General features: G+C 37.8%; 1 protein-coding gene across 15 annotated transcripts in view; it reads right to left on the bottom strand.

Moving 5' to 3' along the window:
- The window catches only part of CEP112 (centrosomal protein 112), a 537631-nt gene that overhangs the window by 459915 nt on the left and 50866 nt on the right, over positions 1–26850 (bottom strand). For 13 of the 15 annotated variants that reach the window (XM_050762401.1, XM_050762392.1, XM_050762393.1 and 10 more), the window contains exons 5-6: positions 23502–23595; positions 20595–20672 (exon numbers count right to left, since the gene is read on the bottom strand). The exons of the other annotated variants lie outside the window; for them this stretch is intronic. In XM_050762401.1, coding sequence (XP_050618358.1) covers positions 20595–20672; positions 23502–23595 — 172 coding nt within the window. The remainder of the gene's footprint in view (positions 1–20594; positions 20673–23501; positions 23596–26850) is intronic. 15 annotated transcript variants of the gene reach the window in all.

Genomic DNA, 26850 nt, shown 5'->3' with positions numbered 1-26850 from the left:
CAAATAAGGCAAAAGCAGAGCTGTAACCAATCCTGCTGTTTCTGTACCTCGCTTCCATTTTTTGTACGTCACTATCCTTCTTCTGTCCATAAATCTTCAATCATCCAGTAGTGCTGCAGCTTCTCTGAACCTATTATGATTCAGGGGCTGCCTGATCCATGAATCATTCTTTGCTCACTAAACTCTGTTCAGTTTAATTTCTTTAAGGTTTTTCTTTCAACATCCTGGAGTGTACTATGAGGATCAAATGATAAACATTTCAAATATAAATTACTGGATTCTACTTCTCCAAAATCGCATTGTGTTTTCAAAAAGCTCCCCAAATTGTTTATTATGGCTAATAATTCTTGAAAATGAACAATCCACACCCAATTTGACAATAAAGATAAGGGTGAATGAAGAATCAATTAATCAAAAAATATAGAAGTCATAACATAATAGAATGTAATCAAGTAAAACTTAAAAAGAGTATAGCAATAGACAGGATATAAAGTGTAATTATTTTAGCATCTAGATTAAAGGAAATACACAAAACAATTTTCCTTCATGTGAACGCCAGTTTCTAAAAGGTAACGGCAACTGTATGAATTTAAATGTCTCTCCCCATCCTTCAAAGACCCATACAGATTGATAAAGAGACCAAATAAAAATGCCCATCATCCATGACTACATCATAAAAAGGAGAAAGAGAATACAAATCCCTGGATTAACACGTAGGTGGCTAAATAAAGATACCAAATCAGCAGAATTAGATCCTGAGCCAAACCAGAGTGGTAGCACGGGGGAAAAAGAGAAAGTACCTCAGGGTCCTAGTAGTGGTGGAACTAAATATCATCAAACAATGACCTGTCAAAGAAGAGTGGCCTACCTTAAGCAGGCCACACAAAAAAACTTAATGGCTCAAAGTGCCAGAGATGGGCACAAAAGGAGGAGCTTGGAAACTACGAAGAAACCAGAAAGGCAGTTCTAGGAAGGAATCACTTCTGAGGTAGAGAGAAGCACCTTTGAAGGAAGGTTGTTCATGATAAATGGAAAGAAAAAAGCAGCTGAAGATAAGGGCCCTACAGAAACAAGACAGAATCAACGAATCAAAAGAAGACAAGCCATGGACGGGCTCTGTGGCTCTCGCCTATAATCCCAGCATTTCAGGAGGCCAAGGCAGGCAGATTACCTGAGGTCAGGAGTTCAAGATCAGCCTGGCCAACATGGTGAAACCCTGTCTCTAATAAAAATATAAAACTTAGCAGGGTGTAGTGGCAGGTGACTGTAATCTCAGCTATTCAGGAGGCTGAAGCAGGAGGATCTCTTGAACCCAGGAGGCGGAGGTTGTAGTGAGCTGAGATCATGCCACTGCACTCCAGCCTGGGTGACAAGAGCAAAACTCCATCTCAAAAAAAAAGAAGACAAGCCAGGCTAACAACCACAAAAGGCACCATTTGTTAAAGAAATTAAACTTCAGTGTAGCAGAGGAGGAAATAAAGTAATAAACTGTCACTATAGTTACCTTTTTTCTCTTGTACAACTCTTTTTTTTTAAGATTAACTAATTAATTAATTATTTTGAGATGGAGTCTCGCTCTGTCGCCCAGGCTGGAGTGCAGTGGTGTGATCTGGGCTCACTGCAAGCTCTGCCTCTCGGGTTTATACCATTCTCCTGCCTCAGCCTCCCAAGTAGCTGGGACTACAAGGGACTGCCACCAAGAAATAAAGTAAGCCACCCACTACCACTTCCCACACGGTCACTGGCTATTACTTGTTCAGAAAAATCTAATAGATAATCATGAACAGAAAAAGAATCCAATATCCATAAAAACTTACTATATAAAATAGAAAAATCAAAATCAAGACCTGCCAGCAGAAGAAAACACTTTTTAAAAAAGCTATAAATACAGGAAAACAGTAATACAGCCTTCCTTTTCATTCCCATGTCTCCCCACTCTCATACATCAGGGTTTTTGTGCAACCCACTTAAAGTAGGACACTCCCCTACATGTCAATACTTCATAATATTTTTGTTCCACCACCACTAGGACAACACATATTCAAATATAACTTTTAAATAACTTCAGGCATAAAAATACTACAAATCAAAATAAAGACAAAAATAGAAAGATCTTAAATAGGAGGTGACTAGATTCAGGAAAAAAAAATATGGAACAGTAACACAAAAATCATCCAAGAAATGAAGACTAAATTAAGAGTTGTACAAGAAAGAGGCTGGGCGCCGGGGCTCACGCCTGCAATCCCAGCACTTTGGGAGGCCGAGGCAGGCAGACCACAAGGTCAGGAGAGCTAGACCATCCTGGTTAACACGGTGAAACCCTGTATATACTAAATATGCAAAAAAATTAGCCAGGCGTGGTGGCGGGCCCCTGTAGTCCCAGCTACTCAGGAGGCTGAGGCAGGAGAATGGCGTGAACCCGGGAGGCGGAGCTTGCAGTGAGCCGAGATCGCGCCACTGCACTCCAGCCTGGGCGACAGAGCGAGACTCTATCTCAAAAAAAAAAAAATTCAAAAATTCCACAACCATTCATGATTTTTTTAAATATCCTGACAAAATAGAGACATTCTTAATTTGATAAATGGAACTTACCTGGAACTTACCAAAAAACTGTAAGTAAGAAAAAAACTACAAGTATGAAAAACCGGCCAGGCACAGTGGCTCATTGCCAGGCTGGAATGCAGTGGCGCAATCTCTGCTCACTGCAACCTCCGCCTCCCAGGTTTAGGTGATTCTCCTGCTCAGCCTCCCAAAGTGTTGGGATTACAGGTGTGAGCCACTGCGCCTGGCTAATGGGTACAAAAATATAGTTAGAATGAATAAGATCTAGTATTTGATAGCACGATAGAGTGATACAGTCAAGAGTAATTTATTGAACATTTTTAAATAACTGTAAGAGTGTAATTGGATTGTTTGTAACACAAATAAAGGATCAATGTTTGAGATGACAGATATCCCATTTATCCTGATGTCATTATGTATCATATGCCTGTTATCAAAATATCTCATTTACCTCATAAATATACATACCTACTATGCTCCCATACAAATTTAAATTTTTTTTTACATTAAAAAAAATCAACTCCATTTCTGAAATGAGTAAAAATCATCTAGGAGAAGAGTTTACAAAGATATAATTTCTAATATACTGCACAATTCTAGATAAACTGACAAAATGATACCCTAGACCTTTATAGAGCAAATAAGCTTTATCAAAAGATTAGGGCTAAAGACTGAAAAGAAAATAGACAGTAGAATCCATTTTGGACAGTCTCAATGTTGCAAAAAATGTCAGTTCTTAAGTTGATCTAGCAATTAAATGTGATCCAAACCAGAATTCCAACAGGGTTTTTGTAAAACTTATAATGACCTCATAAAATGTATATAAACAAAAATGGGGCAAAAGTAGCCAAGACATGCCTGATGAAAAAAATCAAGGTGGGGCAATTGGCAATTTATAAAGATATAATTAAACCGTCCAGGCATGGTGGCTCACGCCTGTAATCCCAGCACTTTGGGAGGCCGAGGTGGGCAGATCATGAGGTCAGGAGATCGAGACCATCTGGCTAACACAGTGAAATCCCATCTCTATTAAAAATACAAAAAATTAGCCAGGCATGGTTGCATACGACTGCACATTTCACTGATGAGGAATTATGAATGGCTCATAAACATATAAAATATGGTCAATATACTTACAAATATAAAAAATATAAAGTAATATCACAATGAGGTGATATTTTACAATTTTATAGATTGGCATAAATTAAAAATTTACAATAAAAATGTTCAAGATGTGAAACACTACTAGTGGGGTATATGAATTGGTACTTTTACTCTGGGAAACAATCATTAAGATAATAATACAATCTACCTCAACATGGTACCAGAGAAATGCACATATTCTTCAATAAATAACACAGTACCAGCCGGGTGTGGTAGCTCACGCCTGTAATCTCAGCACTTTGGGAGGCCAAGGCAGGTGGATCACTAGAGGTCAGGAGTTCAAGACCAGCCTGGCCAACATGGCAAAACCCTGTCTCTACTAAAAATTTTTTAAAAATCAGCAGAGCATGGTGGTGTGCACACCTGTAATCCTAGCTACTTCAGAGGCTGAGGCAGGAGAATCACTTGAACCCAAGAAGCAGAGGTTTCAGTGAGCCGAGATCGTACCATTGCACTCCAGCCTGGGCGCCAGAGTGAAACTCCATCTCATAATCCCAGCTACTCTGGAGGCTGAGGCAGAAGACTCACTTGAACCTGGGAGGTAGAGGTTGCAGTGAGCTGAGATCGCACCATTGCACTCCACCCTGGGCAACATTGCACTCCACCCTGAGCCAAATTCTGTCTCAAAGAAAAAGTAAATAAATAAAATAAAATAAAAATAAGCAGCACAGTGCCATATACACCCTGCAACTTGAAAAATAGAAGCAGCAAATTTCCAGCAGGAAGCAAAGTACAGGCAATTAAATATGTACCAGCTGAAGGTATATATATGTATATGTATATGTATACACATATACTAGGTAATAATTCTTTATTTTTGGAATGTTGCAGGGTTTTGTATAAAGCAGCATAGAAAGTAAGTTCTTCAAAGATACATGCAATTCTGCAGATATACAAAACCCTAATTCATGAAGCAGAATCAAATATAAAGGAAAAAATAAAGAGGAAACAGGAACTTTCAAAGATGCTCAAGCTCTAATTAAGTTTAAAATTTAAAACCAAAAGCCAAGAAAACCATCTGTGATTTATTTTTATTCAGCTCTACATTTACAAGCAGGGTACAAAATATTGGTTCAGCTAATTACAATGTAGCATTTCAACTATGCAGAAGTAACTCCTATTTCATCCTCTTCATCTTTAAAAGCCATTAAATAAAGAAGCTAAAGACTCATTCTAGCATCATAAATTTCCTTTCTCAAGTTGACAAATAAATAGAAAACATCTATTCTGATTTTTTAAAGCAACAATAAACACTGTAAACAACAGTGAATTATGTTGTTACTCATTTACAATACACTGGGTTTATCTCATAACCAATTTTAATATGCAATGGAAATTATTCACAGTAAAGCATGTTCTTGAGTCTATTTGGGGGAAATAAGCAATCTATTTTCTGATTTTGTAACAGCAGCCAGATGTGCTTTGAAGTTCAATGTTCCCACTTTGTAATCCACAAGTAACATGGAACTTGAAGCAATCTGTAAACAGTCTTAACATTTACCTTTTTTATGTTCTTTTAGAAAAGTTCTTGTTCTCTCATACTACCTCAAAAAAAGAATACCACAATAAATGTCCAAAATGGAAAATAAAAAGGACTTAAATGAAACACTGAAGTCAAAGAAAATATTGTATAGAAAGCAAAGCTGAAAATAATTAAGTTCCAATGGCACGAATAAATAACATGTCTGCACATTTCTTGCTTAACAGGCAAATAGAATCACAATAATAAAATATGTAATAACTTAGGCTAGACATGAAAACAGACATCTGAATACTTTTTAATGAAAACTGGCTTTTGACATTTTATTTTGTTTATTTTTGTAGCAGATTTGTTTGTTGGTTGTTAGGGTTTTCTGTCCACTTGTTTTTTAAAATTACTTGGCATTTGGTCAAACTGACATAAGCAAAGAACCTCTTATAAAGTAATGGTTATCAAATAGAGAAGTTTTACATTTCCAGAAAACTTAAAAGGCACTTTATCTGATATGCTATCTTAGAGAGAAGGACATTGTCAAGCAATATATTACCAGCAACACAACTAAAATAAATGTTTTTAAATCATAGCATCAGTCAGAAGTGACAAAACTCTCTCCATAGAACAAAATAAATTCACTCTTCAACACCGAATTGAATATGCTCCAAAATTATGTTCTTAAGTCAGTATTTTAGAACTTTAAAACCATTTTCCACAGAAAATTTATAATACTATATTCCAAAAGGGATTCTCATGCAGAACAGAGAAAAAGCTCTTATATAGGAATAGGAAAAAAGGCAGACACCAGGGAAACTGACAAAGCTTTCAGTAAACACATTACTCTGAGAGGCTATCCAAATTGACAATAAACATATTAAAGTGCACCTAACTTTATTAGTCATCAGGAAAACACATAATAAAACCACACAATACATTGTCACTAACTACTCTCAAGAATGGTCACTTTTTTTAATTACAAAAAAAAAAGAAAATTACCTGGACAGGCACGGTGGCTCATGCCTGTAATCCAACACTTTAGGAGGCCAAGGCAGATGGATCATCTGAGATCAGGAGTTCGAGACCAGCCTGGCCAACATGGCAAAACCCTGTCTCTACTAAAAGTATAAAAATTAGCTGGGCATGGTGGCGGACACCTATAATCCTAGCTACTCAGGAAGCTGAAGTAGAAGAATCACTTAAACCTGGGAGGCAGAGGCTGCAGTGAGCCGAGATCACGCCACTGCACTCCAGCTGGGGTAACAGAAATGTGAGAAGCCTGGCCATTGTATTCAGTGTGGCCTTCATTTTGGGGCTAATGTGACAGCTGCCCTCAACAAGCCCCGAAATGAAGGTTAAAGCAGGTCTCAATCAGCCCCAAAATGAAGGCCACACTGAGTACAATGGCCAGGCTTCCCACATTTCTTGCAGGAAGAACAGAGGAAGAAAATTTTGACCCAGCAGAGGGTTAGAAAAAAATTGACCCAGCTACAAGACAAGGGAAGGGTAAGTAATGAAAAAAGTATTTACCAACTTTTCCTCGAAATTTGTAATGTTCCTTACACACCGATTCATTTTATATATCAGCAGATACAGTGCTTACCTATAATTGTGAGAGCTCTGTATCTACCATTATGATCTCTTTTCAACAATTAACATTGTTTTTTTTGTCCTCTCTCGTTTCTAGATCACACTGAAGACACCATAAAGTTTTCTGTTTTATTGTTCTTTGCAAAGATCCAGCTTCTGTTGCATTGATTTGTTCTAATGCTTTGGGGGAAATTTTGATTGTTTCTTGTATGCTTTTTTTAAATTTTGGCTTGGTTTGTTTTTTTAATTGATTAAATTAAATACGGGATCTTTGATCCTCAGTTATCACTTTGGGCACATCACAGAACGCTTTGTCAAATTTTACCATTATTTATTTTAGTCTGCACTTGATTTTCATTACTGTTTTTACACAAAGCTATTCAGGAGTGTGTACTTCATTTTAAGCTTTCAGGTGAAAACATGGAAAGGGAACTATCCTTTTGATGTTACTGTCTAGCTTTATTTAAATGAACTCATTTAACTAGAATTTCTTTATGCCCCAATTGAATCAGTTTTATAACTATCCCATGACTATCTGAAGAGTCTATAAATCCATATCCCATTTTTTCAGTTGGTCTTTCTTCCGGAACCATACCTTGTATTCACTTTTAGAAACTGCCATACCATTTTAAAAATAATACATGAAGCACAGTAATTTCTCCAATCACCTTTTTTTTAAAATTAATTAATTTATTTTTTGAGATAGAGTCTTGCTCTGTTGCCAGGCTGGAAAGCAGTGGCACGATCTCGGCTCACTGCAGCCTCCGCCTCCCGAGTTCAAGCAATTCTCCTGCCTCAGCCTCCCAAGTAGCTGGAACTACAAGTACATGCCACCATCCCAGCTAATTTTTGTATTTTTAGTAGAGATGGGGTTTCACCTTGTTGGCCAGAATGGTCTGGATCTCTTGACCTCATGATCCGCCCACCTCGACCTCCCAAAGTGCTGGGATTACAGGTGTGAGCCACCCCACCCAGCCTCAAAATTTTTTTTAGTTCTTTCAACAAGATAACTCTAGGTGAATCATGGTTTTTAAAAGGAAACATACTACATAGAAAAAGAGAAATTATTAGTCACTCTGATAGGCTTCAGCTCTTTTACCCATCGTTAGCTGTAGCTATAAATAGAATATATCCTTGCAGGTCAGGAGCACAAATAATTTCTTTCTTTTTCTTTAAAACAATAAATAAAACACAAGACAAAAAAAATAAAATGTTGCTCATGGCTGACTCCTCATGGAAAGAACAGAATATATTAACTTTTTTAATTTTTTAAATTTAAATTCACTCTATGGTTCTGTGAGCTTTGACAAAAGCGTACAGTGCTATAACCAGCAAAATACAATGAAAACAGTTCTGTTGGGGAAACACTCCAGGACATTGGTCTCTGCAAAGATTATTTGAGCAAGACCTCAAAAGCACAAGCAGCCAAAGCAAAAATGGACAGATGGGCCACATCAAGCTAAAAAGCTTCTGCACAGCAAAGGAAACAATGAACAAAGTGAAGAGACAACCCACAAAATGGAAGATATTTGCAAACTAAGCATCTGACATGGGATTAATGACCAAAATATATAAAGAGTTCACACAACTTAATAGGGGGGGAAAAAACCCTCATTTTTAAATGGGTAGATCTCAATAGACACTCTTCAGAAGAAGACATACAAATGGCCAGCAGGTATATGAAAAAAATACTCAAATCATTAATCATAAAAGAAATGCACATCAAAACCACAGTAAGATACCATCTCACATCAGTTAAAAATGGCTTGTATCAAAATGACAGGCAATAAAGAATGCTGGCTAGGATGTGGAGAAAGGGGAGCGCCTAGACACTGGTGGTGGGAATGTAAATTAGCACGGCCACTATGGAGAACAGTATGGCAGTTTCTAAGAAATAAAAATAGAACTACCATAGGATCCATCAATCCCAATGCTGGGTCTACATCCGAAAGAAAGGAAATCAGTATATGGAAGAGATATCTAACAGTGCTGTAATAAACATGGGACAGATTATTGCATGTATGGTAAACTCCCATGTTTACTGCAGCACTATTCACAGTAGCCAAGATATGGAATCAATCTAATTGCCCATCAAAGGATAAATGGATAAAGAAAACGTGGTATATATACACAATTGAATATTATTTAGCCATAAGAATGAAATACTGTCATTCGCAACAACATGAATAGAACTGGAGGACATTATGTTAAATGAAATAAGGCAAGCACAGAAGACAAATATCACATGTTCTCACTCATATGTGCTAATGTGCTAGCTATAAAAAATAAAATGAACTCATGGAGGTATAAAATAGAATGATGTTACCAGAAGCTGGGAGGGATAGTGGGGAATGAGGGTTAAATAGGGGCTGGCAAATGGGTACGAAAATATAGCTAGATAGAAGGAATAAAATCTACTGTTCAGTAGCATGGTAGGGTAACTATAGTTAACAATAACTTACTGTATACTTCAAAATAACTGAAAAATGGCATTGAACTATTCCTAACACAAAGAAATGGTAAATGTTTGAGGTAAATGATATCAAAATAACTCTCATTTGATTATAACACATGGTATGCTTGTATCAAAATATCACATCCCCATAAATATGAACTAATATGTATCCATAATTAAAAATTTTTTAAAAACAAAATAGTTCCATCAAACCAAAAAAAAAAATCCCTAGTTCTTATTCACAATAGCAAAGACATGGAACCAACTCAGATGCCCATCAATGATAGATTGGATAAAGTAAATGTGTTACATATATACCAGGGAATACTGTGCAGCCATAAAAAGAAAAAAGATGATGTCCTTTGCAGGGACATGGACGAAGCTGGAAGCCAGTATCCTCAGCAAACTAACACAGGAATGGAAAACCAAACAGCACATGTTCTCACTTATTAGTGGAAGCTGAACAGTGAGAATACATGGACACAGGGAAGGGAACAACACACGCTGGGGCCTGTCGGGGGAGGCTAGAGGGTTGTGGGGAGAGCATTAGAAAAAAGAGCTAATGCATGCTGGGCTTAAGTGTTGGGTTAGTAGGTGCAGCAAACCACCATGGCACACATATATAACAAACTTGCACATCCTGCACATGTACCCTGGAACTTAAAATATAATAAAATAAAAATCCCTAGTGCCATTTATACCCTTGTAACCAAATTCTAGCTCGACACCTAGAAACTACTAACCTGTTCTCCATCCTTATAGTTTTACCATTTCCACAATACCATATAAATGCAATTAAAAAAAAAAACAGCCTTTTTAGTCTACTTTCATTCAATTTAGCCTTTTCATTCAATATAATACATTTGAAATTCATCCACTTTTTTGTGTGATTTGATAATTGAGTCCTTTTCATTACTAAAAAGTATTCCATTGTATAGATGCACATATAATTTGTGTATCCAGTCTCCAGTTGAGAGGCATTTAGGACTATTTGCAGTTTTGAACAATTACTAAAAAAGAGGAGACAGAGAGCTGTTATAAATACTTGCACATAAGGTTTTTGTGTGAACACAGACTTTCATCACACTTGAGTAAATACTTAGGAGTGAGATTGCTGGGTCATGTGATAAATGTGTTTTAATTTTTTTTAAGTGCCAACTGTTTTCCAAGTAATATTTTGCAGCAAGAGGTGAGGGTTCCAGTTGCTTCTCATCCTCGCTAGCATTTTGCATTGTCAGGTCTTTGTTTGTTTTCACCACTGTAATAGGTGTGTAGTGGTGTCTCATCACAGTATCTTTTGTCCCATCTTTTAATTAGGTTGTTTTCTTATTGTTGAGGTTTAAGAATCTTTATATATTCTGGATAAAGGTATTTGCCAGATATGTGACTATCTCCCTAAGATGAAACTGGCCTCACAACATGAGCTGGAAAGTGTTCCCTCTTCTGGTGGAGATGGTATAGAGCTGGTATTATTTCTCCCTTAATTGTTTGATTAAATTTGTCAGTGACACCATGCAGCCCTCAAGTTTGCTTTGTTGGGAGGCTTTTGTTTTTGTTTTTGAGATGGAGTCTCACTCCATCGCCCAGGCTGGAGTGCAGTGGCACGATCTCAGCTCATTGCAATCTCCACCTCCTGGGTTCACGCAATTCTCCTGCTTCAGCCTCCCATGCAGCTAGGACTACAGGCACATGCCACCACACCCAGCTAATTTTTGTATTTTTAGTAGAGACAAAGTTTTACCATGTTGGCCAGGCTGTTCTCGAGCTCCTGGCCTCAGGTCATCCGCCCGCCTTGGCCTCCCAAAGTGCTAGAATTACAGGCGTGAGCCACTGCATCCGGCCTGTTGGGAGGTTTTAAAATACAAATTATATTTATTTAATAGCTATAGGACTATTCAGGTTATCTATTTCATCTTAATTTTGGTAGTCTGTGTTGCTCAAGGACTTTTTCCCTTTCATCTACAGTGTCAAATTTATGCCCAGAGTTGCTTGCAGTAATCTCTTATTATACTTTGAGTGTCTACAGTGTCTGTAATGATATCTCCTCTTTCATTCTTGATACTAGCAAATCCATTCTTCTTTTCATTCTTTGTCAGTCTGGCTAAAAGTTCATTGATTCCATTCATCACTTAAAAATCCAGCTTTTGGTTTCACTGATTTTCTTTATTGCTTTTTTGTGTTCAATTTCATTGATTTCTACTGTAATCTTTATTATTTCCGTCATTTGCTTACTTTGGGTTTAACTTGTTCTTTCACCAGTTTCTTTAGATGGGGGCTTAGATTTGTCATTTAGAACTTTCTTCTTTTCTCTCTTGGTGCTTTCAAGATTTTCTCTTTGTCAGCCGGGTGCGGTGGCTCATGCCTGTAATCCCAGCACTTTGGGAGGCCGAGGCAGGGGGATCACCTGAGGTCAGGAGTTTGAGACCAGTCTGACCAACATGGTGAAACCCCATCTCTACTAAAAATACAAATAATTAGTCGGGCGTGGTGGCGCCTGCCTGTATGTAATCCCAGCTACTCGGGAGGCTGAGGCAGAAGAATTGCTTGAACCTGGGAGGCAGAAGTTGCAGTGAGCTGAGATCGTGCCATTGCACTCTAGCCTGGGCAACAAAAGCAATGCTTCGTCTCAAAAAAAAAAAAAAAAAAAGATTTTCTCTTTGTTTCTCAGCAATCTTAGTACTGTTGCTAGGTGTGACTCTTTATATTTAAACTTGAAGTGCTTTGAGCTTTTTGGATGTGCAAATTGATGTTTCTCATCAAATCAGAAATTTTGCAGCCAATTGTTCTTCAAATATATTTTCTGCTCCTTTGTCTTCTCTTGTTCTGGTACACCCATTACACATATGTTGGTGCACTTAATGGTATCCCACATTTACCTGAGGCAATGTTCATTTTTCTGCATTCTTTTTTCTCTCTTCTTTGGCCTGCATAATCTCTATCAATCTATCTTCAAGTCACTGAATCTTCTGCCAGTTCAAATCTATTGCTGAGCCCCTATAGTGAATTTTTCACTTCGGTTATACTGTTTAACACTGTAATTTCCATCTGCTTTTTTTTTTTTTGCTTTTTGTTTTTAGCAATGGGGTTCTCACCATGTTGCCCAGGCTGGAGTACAGTGGCTATTCGCAGATATGATCACAGCACACTACAGCCTCAAACTCCCGGGCTCAAGCAATCCTTCCTCCTCTGCCTCCCGAGGAGCTGGAACTATAGGTGCATGCCACTGTGCCCAGCTCTGGTTCTTTTTTATAATTTAAATCTCTTTAGGATATTCTGTATTTGATGAGATATGGTCATCACAGCTTTCTGTTTTTTGTTTTTGTTTTTGTTTTTGAGATGGAATCTCGCTCTGTCGCCACGGCTGGAGTGCAGTGGTGCGATCTCGGCTGTCTGCAACCTCCACTTCCCAGGTTTAAGTGATCCTCCTGCCTCAGCTTCCCGAGTAGCTGGGACTACCGGTGTGCGCCACCATGCCCAGCTAACTTTTTGTATTTTTAGTAGAGATGAGATTTCACTATGTTAGCCAGGATGGTCTTGATCTCTTGACCTTGTGATCGGCCCGCCTCAGCCTCCCAAAGTGCTGGGATTACAGACATGAGCCACCACGCCCGGCCCATCACAGCTTTCTTTACTTCTTTAAACATCGTTTCCTTTAGTTCTTTGAACACATTTATAATGGCTCTTTTGAAGTCTTTGTTTGTTAAATCTGGTCTCTCGGCCCTCTCACAGGCCATTTCTGTTGCATAATTTTTCTCTGTATAAGGGCTATACGTTCCTGTTTCTTTGCATGTCTTGTAATTTTTTTTCTTGAAAACTGGACATTTTAGGTAATACAATGTAGCAACTTTGGACACTGATTCCCCTCTCCATGAGTAACTTTAGTTGTTTTCATTTGTTTATTTGATTAGTGGCTTGGCTAGCCTATTTCATAAAGTATATTTCTCCCACAGTGTGAAGACTTTGGAGTCACCCCTCAGTGCATGCAGCCTTGGGCATGCACACAATCACCTGTGATGACAGTGGATTCAGCAGGGCTCCTCTGTTTTTTCCCCTTATCTTTTTATTAAATTGTATATCTAATTTGATATCACACCCAGCTTTTATGTCTACTAATTGCTGGCCATTTGTTCTATTATTTTCAACAATACCCTGGGTCATAAATTGCTCCATAGCCTGATTCAATTAAATTCAGGCAGGGATAGATGCTGAGGTAGTCTCTGAGAATTGTTCTGACCCCAGGAGGACTCTTCTTGGCTGTCTCTGTCCCTGGTTCTCTCTGGTGACTGTACTAGCCTGTGGTTTAGCTTATTGCTGTTAATTAGTAGGAACTACCAGATTCCTCTTATTTGTTGACCACTAAAATCTCCATTGTTTTCTAGAGCATCCTTAGGCTTGAACTTCCCCACACTGTTTCCATTAGTCCATTTCTTGGAGGAGAGCTTCTTATCTCACTGATCTTCAGACTGCCTCTCCCCCTGTGCAAAAATCTCTGAGCTACTACACTAGGCACTGTGCAGAGCGAGCTTTCTTGTTCCTGGTTTGCGACTCCTGGAGTGAAATCTCTATCCTATGAACAAGTCGAGGTAAAGACAATCAAGGCCACAGTATTCTTGGCCTACTGTGTCTGGGGCAGAGCTTCTGCCGTATCAGTCTTGGCTGAGTGGAGGAAGACAGCCCTCTCCCCCAACCACTAAGCTGCACTCACCAGGAATTTAGCCACCTCCACTCAGACGTCAGAGGGATAAGAAATTCGGCAGCACGCCCCTCCCAATACGATACTGTATCCCTCGATTGGGAGCTGAGGGGAGAGAAACTTCATCTTCTTTGCCACACCCACTGGGAATGGAATTTCTGCGAAGCTGAGCTTGAGGAGGAACAGGGGAAAAGTGAAAGCAAGTCGTGGTTCACGTGCCAAAAACTCTTGCTGTTCTTACCAAGCTGTAGTTGATTTTCTTGAATAAATGTCTTCATTTGCTCTATGCCTTTAGGACAATTTCCAGAGACTTTTAATTACCAATTACCAATGATGCTTGTTTTGCTACGGAGCACATCTGTGGAGCTCCTCATGCTACCATTCTAGAAATAGAACCCCCTCTTCTTTTCTAAAGTAAGTATTTCATGCTGTAAATTTCCCAGTGAAACCTACTTTGGCTACATCCCACACATTTAGATATGTTGTGTTGTCATTTCAAATATTTTCTCATTTCCCTTAAGATTTTTTCTTTTACCCCTGGATTATTCAGAAGTGTGTTAATTTCTAAATCTTTGTGGATTTCCCAAATAATTTGTTGCCAATCTCCAGTTTAATTCTCTATGATCTGAAAAATTATCATCTTAATCATTATAATTATATTGTGAGGTTCTGAAAAATGGTGATGCTTGTTTGTCTCAGGGGACAATCAACTGCCTTCAGATCAGTCTGCAAATTCCATCTCCTTCTACAGACAGAAGCTCTGGTGTCAGTTCCAAGTTTGAAGTCTTTCCTATGTCATTTGAGTCTGCCCCTCACATGTACCACTTGGTGTGGTCTGGGACTAGGGCAATAGTTTATATCACAATTCAGTTCTCTAAGACTTCTATGAGACTATGATTTGGGGGATATGTTCCACATGTGTCCACCTTGGAGAAAGACTGGAACTTGTATTGGTTCATACACAGAACTAGCAATCCCCTTCTCCCACTCTTTCCATTCCTGGATTTCCCTGCATACCTCTCTGGCTCTGACAGCTTCTTTCTCAGTCCCACTGGCCAAAATAATGAAGTTCCTTCAGAGTTTGAAGGAACTATTCACAGTTCCATGTGACTAGGCCCACTCTGAGAGCAAAGTATAATAGCAAGCGAAAAGACATAGGAAAAAAACAGTATATAAAATGTTCCTCCCAATTCTTTGCATGAACAGAGGTTTCTTTTATCTGTTGATCTATCCAAACAGATGGGCGCTAACTGCTGCCCTGAGACCACAATAGCATAGTTTTTCCACTGGGGCTGGTGTAGCGGCAGGGCCAGGAAATTAAAAAAAAAAAAAAAATCCCCTCACATTCTTCCATTCTCCCACTTCTCTGGCCAAAAAGATGGACTGCTCTGTAAGTTTCTGCCATCCACGCCTGCTACACAGTCCCTCAGTTTGGCCCACCATGGAGTCAAAGTTGGGAGTTAAGGAAGAAAAAAACACAAACAGAAAACCAGGAAACTTCCTGCCACTGTATCAGTGATTCTTCATAGTCCAACTTCCCTCTCAATCGGCCTGTTATTATTGACTTTTCAGAGTCCCCAAGTGGTTTGCTTTCTGTATTTTGTCCAGAATTCTTGGTTGTGGGAGAACCTGGCTGCAATAGATTTACTCATGGCCAGAAGTTTACATTCACTTTTAAAACAAATAAATGTCAACTTCTCATATAAAACTCTGAATATAGTTACACTCCCCAAATGCAAGCTTTGGGGAAAATGCTATAAATACTGTTATGGCTTTGTTTTTTATGAATAATAAATACTTAATATTTTTAAAAAACACTTAAAATGTTAAGAAAATAAGCGCTTATATTTTACCATGTGGAATTATCAGTTACCATTTTGAGTAGATACTTCCAGATATTTTTATACTCTAGAGAAAGACAAAGAGAATTTGTCTTATCAAAGTATTAATTTTTTATGTAAACCACTCTCATAACTCTTCTTCATTTGGGTAACTTTGTCCTAGTCTCAAAATCTGACACTTTCACTCATTTGTAGAAAACTACAGCTGAATGAGAAGCCTAAAATATCGGAATGTTCAGCTCAGTTTCTCTCCAAGACCATTGTGTAGTATGAAATGGACAGGAGTCAGGCATAGTGGTGTGCACCACTAGCTACTCAAGAGGCTGAGGCAAGAGGATCACTTGAATCCATGAGTTCAAGGCTGCAGTGAGCTATGGTCTTGCCACTGCACTTTAGCCTGGGTGACAGAGCAAGACCCTGTCTCAAAAGAAAAGAAAAGAAAAGAAAAGGAGAAAAAATAAAAGAAAAGGGGCAGGTTTCTAACCTACATGAAAAAAACCATGAAATTGCCTAAAATAAAACTAGATAAGACAGCTGAAATTACATGCTTACTTAATGAGAACTGTCCCAACTAATCATACCACAAAGTACCCCGTTAATGAACACAACATATTTCCCCTCTCTGTACCTTAAGTAAATTATAATAAAGACCCATGAAGAAGAGGAAAAGAAAAAAAGAAGAGAAAAAAAAAAGAGAAGAGAAAGGAGAAAAAGGAAAAAATAACAAAGACTACAAATCTATGTATAATTAGAATTGCAAAGAAAATATTATCAATTCAATTACCACACAAGAGTAACAATAACATAATTTTCTTAGGATAAAAGTTGGTCTTTCTATGTATGGTCATTTTTCTTTTAAACCATCAGTCAGTAATGACCATGATTTTTAGTGATTCAATTTAAAAGCTTCATTCAATGGCAGGTTTCAATTGTGTCAGCAAGCTAATGTTTCCCATCCATTTCTATACCTATAAAGTAGATAAAGGGATTTAAATTCAAAGGGAACTTGTTTCATGATTGTGATTTTCATTGAATGTTAATATTATACACCTCACTTATCAAAGAAAATTCACAAGCACATTCTAGAAACCAGAATGAACATACTTAGGACTTTTTCCTGCTACCTTAAAACTACAGCACTTTAAAAAGGAAGCTACAAATAATTCCTAGTCAACATCAAAAACTTCCAATATTCCTGACATAGATCTTAAGATATTATATTAATCACAAAATAAATAATAGAATCTAAAACTTGAAAAACCAAATAAGACATATTTTTTAAAGTTTTTTTTTCAAATGGGTACACATAGAATGTTTCACAATGATCCATGAGTCACTAAAGGGAGAATGTTCCAAAGCCTCCATCCATGCAAGTACTCAGATGAACTTACAAATAGCGAATACCCACAGCACAACCTTTCAGCTTGTGACTTAGAGAGTCAGACACGAAATAGGTATAAAATATATTGAGAAAGCAAGAAAGCGTCACAAAAACTAAATGTTGAAAAGGTTAAATATTAAGAAAAAATACAAGAGAAAAATATCATTGCTAGTTTTTAATAAATAAAGCTCTACTTGAATTATGTATTCCTAGAAAAAATACTAACATACTCCTGGGAAAATAAAGAATATATTTGGGAATTTGATTTCTGGGAAAATAAAGAATATATTTGGGGAAATTTTGATTTTTTAACAAAAACTAGACAATTCAAATCCTACAACATCTAATGCATCAGAATGAAGGTGCTGACAAGAACACCAGTATATAAGAAGTGTATCCGTAGTCCAGAGCACAAACATTAACTCTAGCTCCTAATGGATCACTCGGAGGAAGAAAGAAAAAAGCCAATCACGCAGTCTCATACAAAACTACAATCAAAGCAAAATCTAAGCTTTCTAATAAGTTGGATACTTAAATTATTCTACTGTAATAAAGAGATATAGCTCAGCCTGATTAATGCCTATATGGTATAAATACATAAAAATGCAAGACTTTTATATTTTACACTGTTATTGTATTCTTTGAACAATAAAAATGTGAAACAAAACCCTAGACAGACCTACTTCTAAGGTATTACCTCACAATATCTTAAATGTTATATTTTAATTTTATTATACCAAGAAAGATTTAATTCTCAGAACAGTTAAACAACCGTGAAAAGTACTCTATGTGCTAAGTAATGTATATCACGGTTCAAGTGGCTAAGGGAAAAGGCGAGTTTAAAAGGATAGCTCCAGAATTTTCTTTTCCACTTTGATGTTGCTCTCTGGCAAAAGGAATTTGTCTTTCTGAAGGATTTCCTGTGCTCTTCTCCTATACTGGTAACAGGACTTCCCTCCAATGGCAACTTCCCCTGCACCTTAAAACATGAAAACGTTTTTCTTTTGATTTATTATCCTCCTTTCATCAATTCTACTTCTCTCTTTCTCTAGAAAACTCCCAAAATTAATAGGAGGTCCACATTACTTTAATTTCCTATCCATTTCCCAACCTTCTAACTGTGCCCATTCCACAAGCCAGACATCCTCCCTCACTCTGCTCTCCACCCAGACCTCCTGACTCTCCGAGCTCTCCAAAGACTAGAGCTGTTCTAGTTTCTGGGCGCAGCTGCCTTCTCAAACAGTGTGACTCCAACATATAACTCCAGCTCTTGACTCTCAAGAAACTCTAGGCCTTGAACTACCCCATTAAACCTTACCAGTTTTCAACTCCACTATCTAAATTAAAACCTTTAAAATGGGTCCGCCCTCATCTGACAGTCAATTAACTGACAAAAGGCCAACATTTCCATTTCTCAGAACCAAGCCTTTAGGTGCGCTTCAGTTCAGTCTTTCGATCAGTCACTTAGCACATTTTACTCTCAAAAGTTTTTCCTTTTTACCTTTCCCTCCTCCCGGCAATCATGCTAACATGGAGTCCACTATAAAGACCTAAACAGCCAGGCGCAGTGGCTCATGCTTGTAATCCCAGTACTCTGGGAGGCTGACATGGGCAGATCACCTGAGGGTCAGGAGTTCGAGACCAGCCTGACCAACATGGTGAAATCCCTGTCTCTACTAAAAATGCAAAAATTAGCCAGGCATGGTGGCACGCACCTGTAATCCCAGCTACGTGGGAGGCTGAGGCAGGAGGATTGCTTGAACCCGGGAGGCAGAGGTTGCAGTGAGCCACGATAGCACCACTGCACTCCAGCCTGTGCAACACAGGAAGACTCTGTCTGAAAGAAAGAAAGAAAGAAAGAAAGAAAGAAAGAAAGAAAGAAAGAAAGAAAGAAAGAAAGAAAGAAAGAAAGAGAGAAAGAAAGAAAGAAGGAAAGGAAAGGAAAGGAAAGGAAAGGAAAGGAAAGGAAAGGAAAGGAAAGGAAAGGAAAGGAAAAGGAAAGGAAAGGAAAAGAAAAGAAAAGAAAGAGAAAGAAAGAGGAAAAAAAGACCTAAAAGATAATCAGGACCTTTTCTCCATTTCTACTCATATCCAATAGAACTTTCATAATCCCACCAAGTCAATTTCCCTAAAGCACTGCTTTCATTAAAGACCATTATTAATAGAAAGGTTTTAAGTTTTTTGAAATAACAATCCCTAATGTCAGTGAATAGGTGGAAAATGGACAACTGATATACTGCTGGTGAAGAAAATGGACAACTGATACTGCTGGTTGAAATTGGTATAAACCTTGTACCAAAAGATGTACCAAAGATGTAATGTAAGCTAAGAAAGTAACCAAATATGTATAAAAAGACTCTTACAAGGAATTTTACTGCAAAATTACTTGTGTTAAACAAACTGGGAGCAACTCAGATGTCCAAAAATAGCAGAACACTTAAAAAGCTTATGGAATATCCATCCAAAAGAAAAATAAATGCTACCATTCACAGTCTTTTATACAGAGTTCTTACAAACTCATATAAAATGTTAAATTGCATATAAGATAGTATTTATAATAAAATTTTATTGAATCTTATAAAAACACACAGAAAAAAAGGGAGGAAAAGATATGTTATATAACAAAATGTTAACACAGGTCTCTGTTGATTTTTATTCCTCTGATTTTTCTACATTTTTCAAACTACAAATTATTTTTACAATAAAACATATTCTAAAATCATTTTAAGCACTTTTTGTTGTTTCCTAAAAGCATTTAAACAGTTAGCATATATGTAAAGTGAAATGAGAAAAAAAACGCCAGGGCTCAATATTGCCTAAAATTTAAAAGCTAAACTTCTCAATTTAGCATTCAAAGCTCCAATGTAATGCAGGCTGACACAGTGCTCACAGATTCCATACATAAATTCTAAACACCCAATCACGACAGCTCACTTACTCCACCACGTCATTCTTAGTGCCTATTTCTGCCACCAATTCCCACCTCTCTATCTCTCCAAATACTTTCTTGACCCACAGCCTCTATAAACTGCTGTCCGTAACAGCTGCTCATCCATGGGGTCCCCTTGAGTGTTTTTAACCCAAATGGCTGTGTTGCTTCAAGTTCTCCCTTCCCTCCCCTCCACTTCGGGTGACTCACATAACTCATCTTGGTATTCTACCATATACTATCATAAATTATTATTGTTACTTAACTATTTTATATGTATATCTCTTATTTCACACATAAGAAAGTTAGCTTGTTGGGGACAGGGACTATTTTATGTTTGTTCAGAATGTTATTTATTTCCTATACTTAAGCCTTTCTCAAGGCCACACAGTAACAAATGTCTAACATCCAACGTTCACTGAATAAAATCAAATTAGTTCAGATATTATCCACATACAATATGACTTTGACACATCTATATATACATAAAGCAAATACTTTTTTTTACCCCAAGATTCCAACTATTAAGGCGAGCTTCAATGTCACTATCATCCAAAGAAACAGGAGACTTTTTCGAATAAACATCCTGAAATACAAAAGGGAAAAAGGAAGAGGAGAGGGAGGAAAGAAGGAAGAAATAAGAGAGGAAAAGATGAAAGAGATAAAAGAGGAAAAGATAGAAGAGATAAAAGGGGAAACAAAGAGGAAGGACAGGAAAGAAGGGAGGAAGGAAAGAAGGAAGAAAGGAAGGGAGGAAAGAAGGGAAAGCAGGGAAAGGGAGGGAGGAAAAGAAGAGAAAGAGGGGGGAAGGGAGAGAGAAAAAAAGGACAAAATACATGTCATTCAGCGCCATGAGAGTTTTGTGTGCTTGTCTGGTAATGCTGTATTGCCCTCAGAGGAAAGGATTGGGTTACAACTGAACTAGGGTTCTCAGTTCTTTTTTTTTTTTTTTTTTTGAGACAGAGTTTCACTCTTTTTGCCCAGGCTGGAGGGCAATGGGGCGATCTCGGCTCACCGCAACCTCCGCCTCCCGGGTTCAAGCGATTCTCCTGCCTCAGCCTCCCGAGTAGCTGGGATTACAGGCATGTGCCACCACCCCGACTAATTTTGTATTTTTAGTAGAGACGGGGTTTCTCCATGTTGGTCAGGCTGGTCTTGAACTCCCGACCTCAGGTGATCCACCTGCCTCGGCCTCCCAAAGTGCTGGGATTACAAGCGTGAGCCACCGCGCCCGGCCTGGTTCTCAGTTCTAAATAATGACTAGTACAGCAGCTTAGGGCTATGAGCTGCCTTAATAATATATTCACACAGTAACTAGATTTCAAAAAGTAAAAGATTAAAAAATAAACCCAGGCTCTTCTCTTTAAGTTCTTTTACAAAAAGTTTTGATTGTGGTATACCACAGTAGCTTTAAAGTGTGTTGTGGGGGGGAGGGGCGACGTGAAAAGATGAATTATTCTCATAAAAATTAGTTAACAGGAAGTTTTGTGCTTATGTCCAAGAAGCTCTTTGTTCTTAAATTAATTCTCACTCATACACTGAATATAAATAATCTTTGGACTCACATCATAAAAACACAATTATGGCCGGGTGCGGTGGCTCACGCCTATAATCCCAGCACTTTGGGAAGCCGAGCAGGGCAGATCACAAGGTCAGGAGATCAAGACCATCCTGGCTAACACGGTGAAACCCTGTCTCTACTAAAAACACAAAAAATTAGCCAGACGTGGTGGCGGGCGCCTGTAGTCCCAGCTACTCAGGAGGCTGAGGCAGGAGAATGGCGTGAACCCGGGAGGCGGAGCTTGCAGTGAGCCAAGATCACACCACTGCACTCCAGCCTGGGCGACAGAGCGAGACTCCATCTCAAAAAAAAAAAAAAAAAAAAACACAATTAGGGTGATTCTTTACTTTTTAAAACATAACAATTCCATGCTTTTTTCCCCTCCTGTATAATTTCTGTATTACACATTTATCAGCCCAGATTAAAACTATAATGAACTAGAGACAACCTAAGATCTGTGCCCAGAAATTGACTATGACCAGAAAACCCTAAAAACTTAGAAAGGTAAGTCTGTGGAAGAGAATGGCTAGTTTCCAGCCCAGAAAGAATATTTGAAATTAGATTTTTGATACAGCATTCTCATGCTTTTAGAAAGCTTAATTGCTAACAAATGTACCTATTTATATCTATGATCATTTAAATTAATATGAAGTAATTTTTTAAATGCACTAAAATGTTCTTCATATTTTACTGAGTTTCTACATTTCTTTTCAATAAAATATTGCATTATTATTATTTATAAAACTATATTAAAATTCATTATCACTTCTACTAGTGGTCCTCTGCTTCTTGTATGCTTTTTCATGAACAAGAATTTCTTAAATAAGAAAATGTACCTGCCTTGCTTATTCTGAGTAAATATAATGATTGTAGTTTATCACTACTGAAAATGTGCTGCCCTTTATATTTTTTAATTCCAAATTATCATTGGATAAAATGCAGTGAGTTATGTTTATAGTGCCATGTGCTAAAACAGTCATGCGTTATACTTGCTTTCTCTTGTAACGAAAAGTCACGTAACTCAAGACAGCCAGAGTTAGGCAATAAGACTGGAATAAGCAGGCACAGTGTTTCTCTTTTCAAAGCTAACTGGGGCCGGGCGCAGTGGCTCAGGCCTGTAATCCCAACACTTTGGGAGACTGAGGCAGGTGGAAGGATCACTTGAGGTCAGGAGTTCAATACCACCCTGGCCAACATGGCGAAACCCTGTCTCTACTAAAGATACAAAAATTAGCCAGGCGTGGTGGCGCATGTCTGTAGTCTCAGCTACTTGGGAGGCTGAGGCAGGAGAATAGCTTGAACCTGGAAGGCGGAGGTTGCAATGAGCCAAGGTTGCACCACTGCACTCCAGCCTGGGCAACAATGAGACTCCATCTCAAAAAAAAAAAAAAAGCTAACTGGAGTGCTCATTAGCACCTTGTCCAAACCAAATCTATATTGAATAAATAGATGCAAGACAGACAATCTTATTTCAAGATATACACAGTTTACCTTCATTAGAAAAGCAGTGTTCCCTACTTCACTACAATACCAATTTCTTCTTAATTTTATGATCACCGGGTATATAATTATTTCTATATATATTCTGAATAAAGGGAAAATGTTATTCTTTGTTACACAGGAGAAACAACAGACTGATGAATATAACACGTCAGAATCATTGAGGAAGTAGAAGGGATACTACACTATATACAAACACCCCACTTTCTTTGACATCAGGATGTTCACCAGAATCATCCAACTTTATTCCGTTTTGAAGCCAATCATTGGCACTTCAACAAGTGAAATTAAAACCTTGTTCAGCTATTTTAAAGCAACAAGCAAAAACCAAACAAAAGTAAAATCTAATCTTACACAAATCTTTGGGGTAATATTTTGTCCATCTTCTCTGTGAGTTGGACTCATAGAATGTGATCTCATTCGGAGCTTCCCAGTGTACTGTTCCCTGCTAAGAGACCAAAATAATCAAATCACAATTTGGAGAATTCAGAGGACACAGAGTATTAGAATCTAGGATTACCATTTTTTTTCCCTTGGAAATGAGATGATAGTTTGTATTAACAATGATGTTCCATAGCTGGGCATGGTTGCGAGCGCTTGTAATCCCAGCTACTTGGGAAGCTGAGGCAAGGAGAATTGCTTGAGCCTGGGAGGCACAGGTTGCAGTGAGCTGAGATTGTGCCACTGCACTCCAGCGTGGGAGACAGTGCGAGACTCCATCTCAAACAACACCACCACCACCACCACCACAAAAAAAGATGTTCCACATGAAAAAAAAAAATACAAATAATAACCTTTTTATGTATCATTTCATTTCATTTAAATTATAAGAGGTTACATAAATGCCACAGACTTGCTTATGCAAATGCTGTTTTTAAGTCAGACTAAAATAAATCACCTGCATTTAAATCTTTTCTCCTCCTTTCCCCTTTTCCCAAATGTAAAAAGAGAGAAAACGAAGTACATATTCTATGGGAAGAACATTGTTTCAGGGTCAGCAAACTTGGTTGGATTCATGTTCCACATCAACATGAAGCCTTACAACATATAAAATAACAAAATCTTCATGTAGTTTAAAGTTTCAATTAATTTGAAAGCATGTCAGAAACCACAGGTATATCAAAGTCTTCTATTTAAAAACACACCCTGTTAATTTAGGTAAAATGTGAAATGCAGGGTAAGTAGGAAACCAGTTTAAATGGACTTCATCAGAAAGACTTCTCTCATATAAATATCATATAAAATACATTCTTAAATAGCCTCCTTTAGCCTGGAGTCTCTCTTATATGATTTTATTCAAACCACTTCAATGAAAGTTCCATAATTATGAACACCTATTCTCTGAACAACGGCTTCAAGATATATGAAATGGAAAATAACCAATATACAATAGATTAAAGTCACTAACATTCAACCACAAACCATATCAGGATTTCCTTCACAAACTGTGACCTACACTAAGTATTTCCAAAAGACAGAATACGAATTCAAAAGACAATATTAAAATGAATGTATTTTGTAATTAAAACTGATAGAATAACATTCCTTAGACGAGTTAATAAGTAATGTAAAATGGCTGAAAAAGCTGTTTTAAAGAGAGCTGTTTATTTTTTATACCCCATTCAGTATCACAAACATCCAAATAGTTAAAAGCAAATGAGAAAAATGGGCAAAGTTAATATTTTGAGTATAATTTTAGCAGTCAATGTGCATCACTGATATAAGCATTTAAAACTCTATGAGGAGAGGTTACCTGACATGTCATACTAAGCAGTGGCCTATTCTTCTTTAAGAATAGATTAAATAATCATAAAAAGATCTATACTTAAAAATTGAAAAATGCTTAAATATTAAAATTCTTCTCATAAAAAATACTAATTTAAAAAGGAGCCTGAAATATTTATCTATTTATTGCACAGGGTTGCATACATAAAACAACACACCCTCTTAACTCACTTGTAGCTGTCCTTCTGTACCAACCTTTTTACCCTCACGATAAATTTTCAAAAATGTTATTGGGGCCATGCTCTAACCTGCCATATATTTTCAATCAACTACGATATGACTTGCATTTATCCCAAAAGTGCTATAAGATAGATCATCAACAGTCTCCTAGACACTCAAGCAAATGAGTCATAACCTGTCCTTAATTTAGTTGATCTCACTACAACATTAGAGACAGTAGTTTAAAGATGCTGCATTCAATGTCTCCATAAAACCATTCTTCTGGCCAGATGCAGTAGCTCACATCTAATCCCAGCACTTTGGGAGGCCAAGGTGGGCCTATTGCTTAAGCTCAGGAGTTTGGCACCAGCCTGGGCAACATGTGAAAAAAAGTAGTCAGTCGGGCTTGGTGGTGCATGCCTGTGGTCCCAGCTACTTGGGATGCTGAGGTAGGAGGATCACTTGAGGCCAGCAGGAGATTGAGGCTATAGGGAGCTGTGATTGTTCCACTGCACTCCAGGCTGGGTGACAGAGTGAGACCCTGTCTAAAAACAAATGAACAAACAAAAACCATTTTTCCACGGTTCTCATTCTATCATTCAGAGATCTCCTTCACAGTAACCTTCACTAGCTTTCTTTGTCCATCCCATACATGCTGTGATCCCAGAGTTCTGTGTCTAAACTAATTTATTTTCATTTTACAAGTTTTCTCTGGATGATCCAATGTATTAATTTTTCAAATAATAAGAAGTTTTGCTTACAAAATCTATATCTGTAGTCCAAATTGCTCTCTTGGCCTCCAAACCCATTACAAATACAAATTGAATAGCCCTACTTCCAATTAAACATGTCCATTATTATTAACTAAACTTATTATGTTACCCCTAATACGTGCTCCAATGAAGGCCAAGTAATGGAGAGTCATTGCAGAAGCCAGCTTCTTGTGAAGGCATTTGAGCCAACTGAAAGAGGTCAGTATTTGTTAAAATCTGGCTGGCACGAGAAAAACAGGACATTAGGTACAGAAATTTCATTTTCTGCCATGAGACTGTCTCCAGCTGGAAACAACTTAAACTCTAAGTAAGTACAAAGGCTGAAATTCAGTGATGGTGCTGGTGGTCGGGGTGAACAGCGAAACAGAAAGTGGGAGAAAAGTTCAACCCTAAAAGCTTTTTTATGAATAACAGGTGCCACATGCCACACAGAATAGCAAATCCTGGTGCTTATAAGGACAGCCTACAATTGATACAGGGGACCTGATCACAGTGAGCTCATAATATCGTACTTGTGCCAGGCAGAAAAGGGGTATTGTGCCTCAATTAATTTCAGGATGCCAAAACCAACATGGAAAGAAAAAATTCAGTACATTTGTAACATTCCCTGACATGTCCTTTACTACTCTTAAGCCGTAAAACTAGGCGAATATAAATTTTCCCTTTCACTTTTTCCTAATGAGAAAATATTTCAACAGGAATTCACAAACACTAAGTATCAACACTGATTCTTAATACTAGAAAAATATTAACTTATCCCTATACATATAAAGAAATAAAGAATGATATTATACGTATAAAGATACAAAGGCTAAAGGAAGACCAATCAAATGTCCTCCTGTAAAAGAAAATTACTTTACGGGTTGATGTCAGCAAGACTCTCCTTCTCTCAATGGACACATAAATTCAACAACAATACATGGACCAAGATTCCCTTTGTGAGACATCCAGAGACCAGATAAGAGGCTCCTGTACCCCAGGCAAGC

Source organism: Macaca thibetana, chromosome 16 (assembly GCF_024542745.1).
Source record: "Macaca thibetana thibetana isolate TM-01 chromosome 16, ASM2454274v1, whole genome shotgun sequence".
Lineage (NCBI taxonomy): Eukaryota > Metazoa > Chordata > Mammalia > Primates > Cercopithecidae > Macaca > Macaca thibetana.
This window is presented reverse-complemented; position numbering and strand designations above follow the sequence as displayed.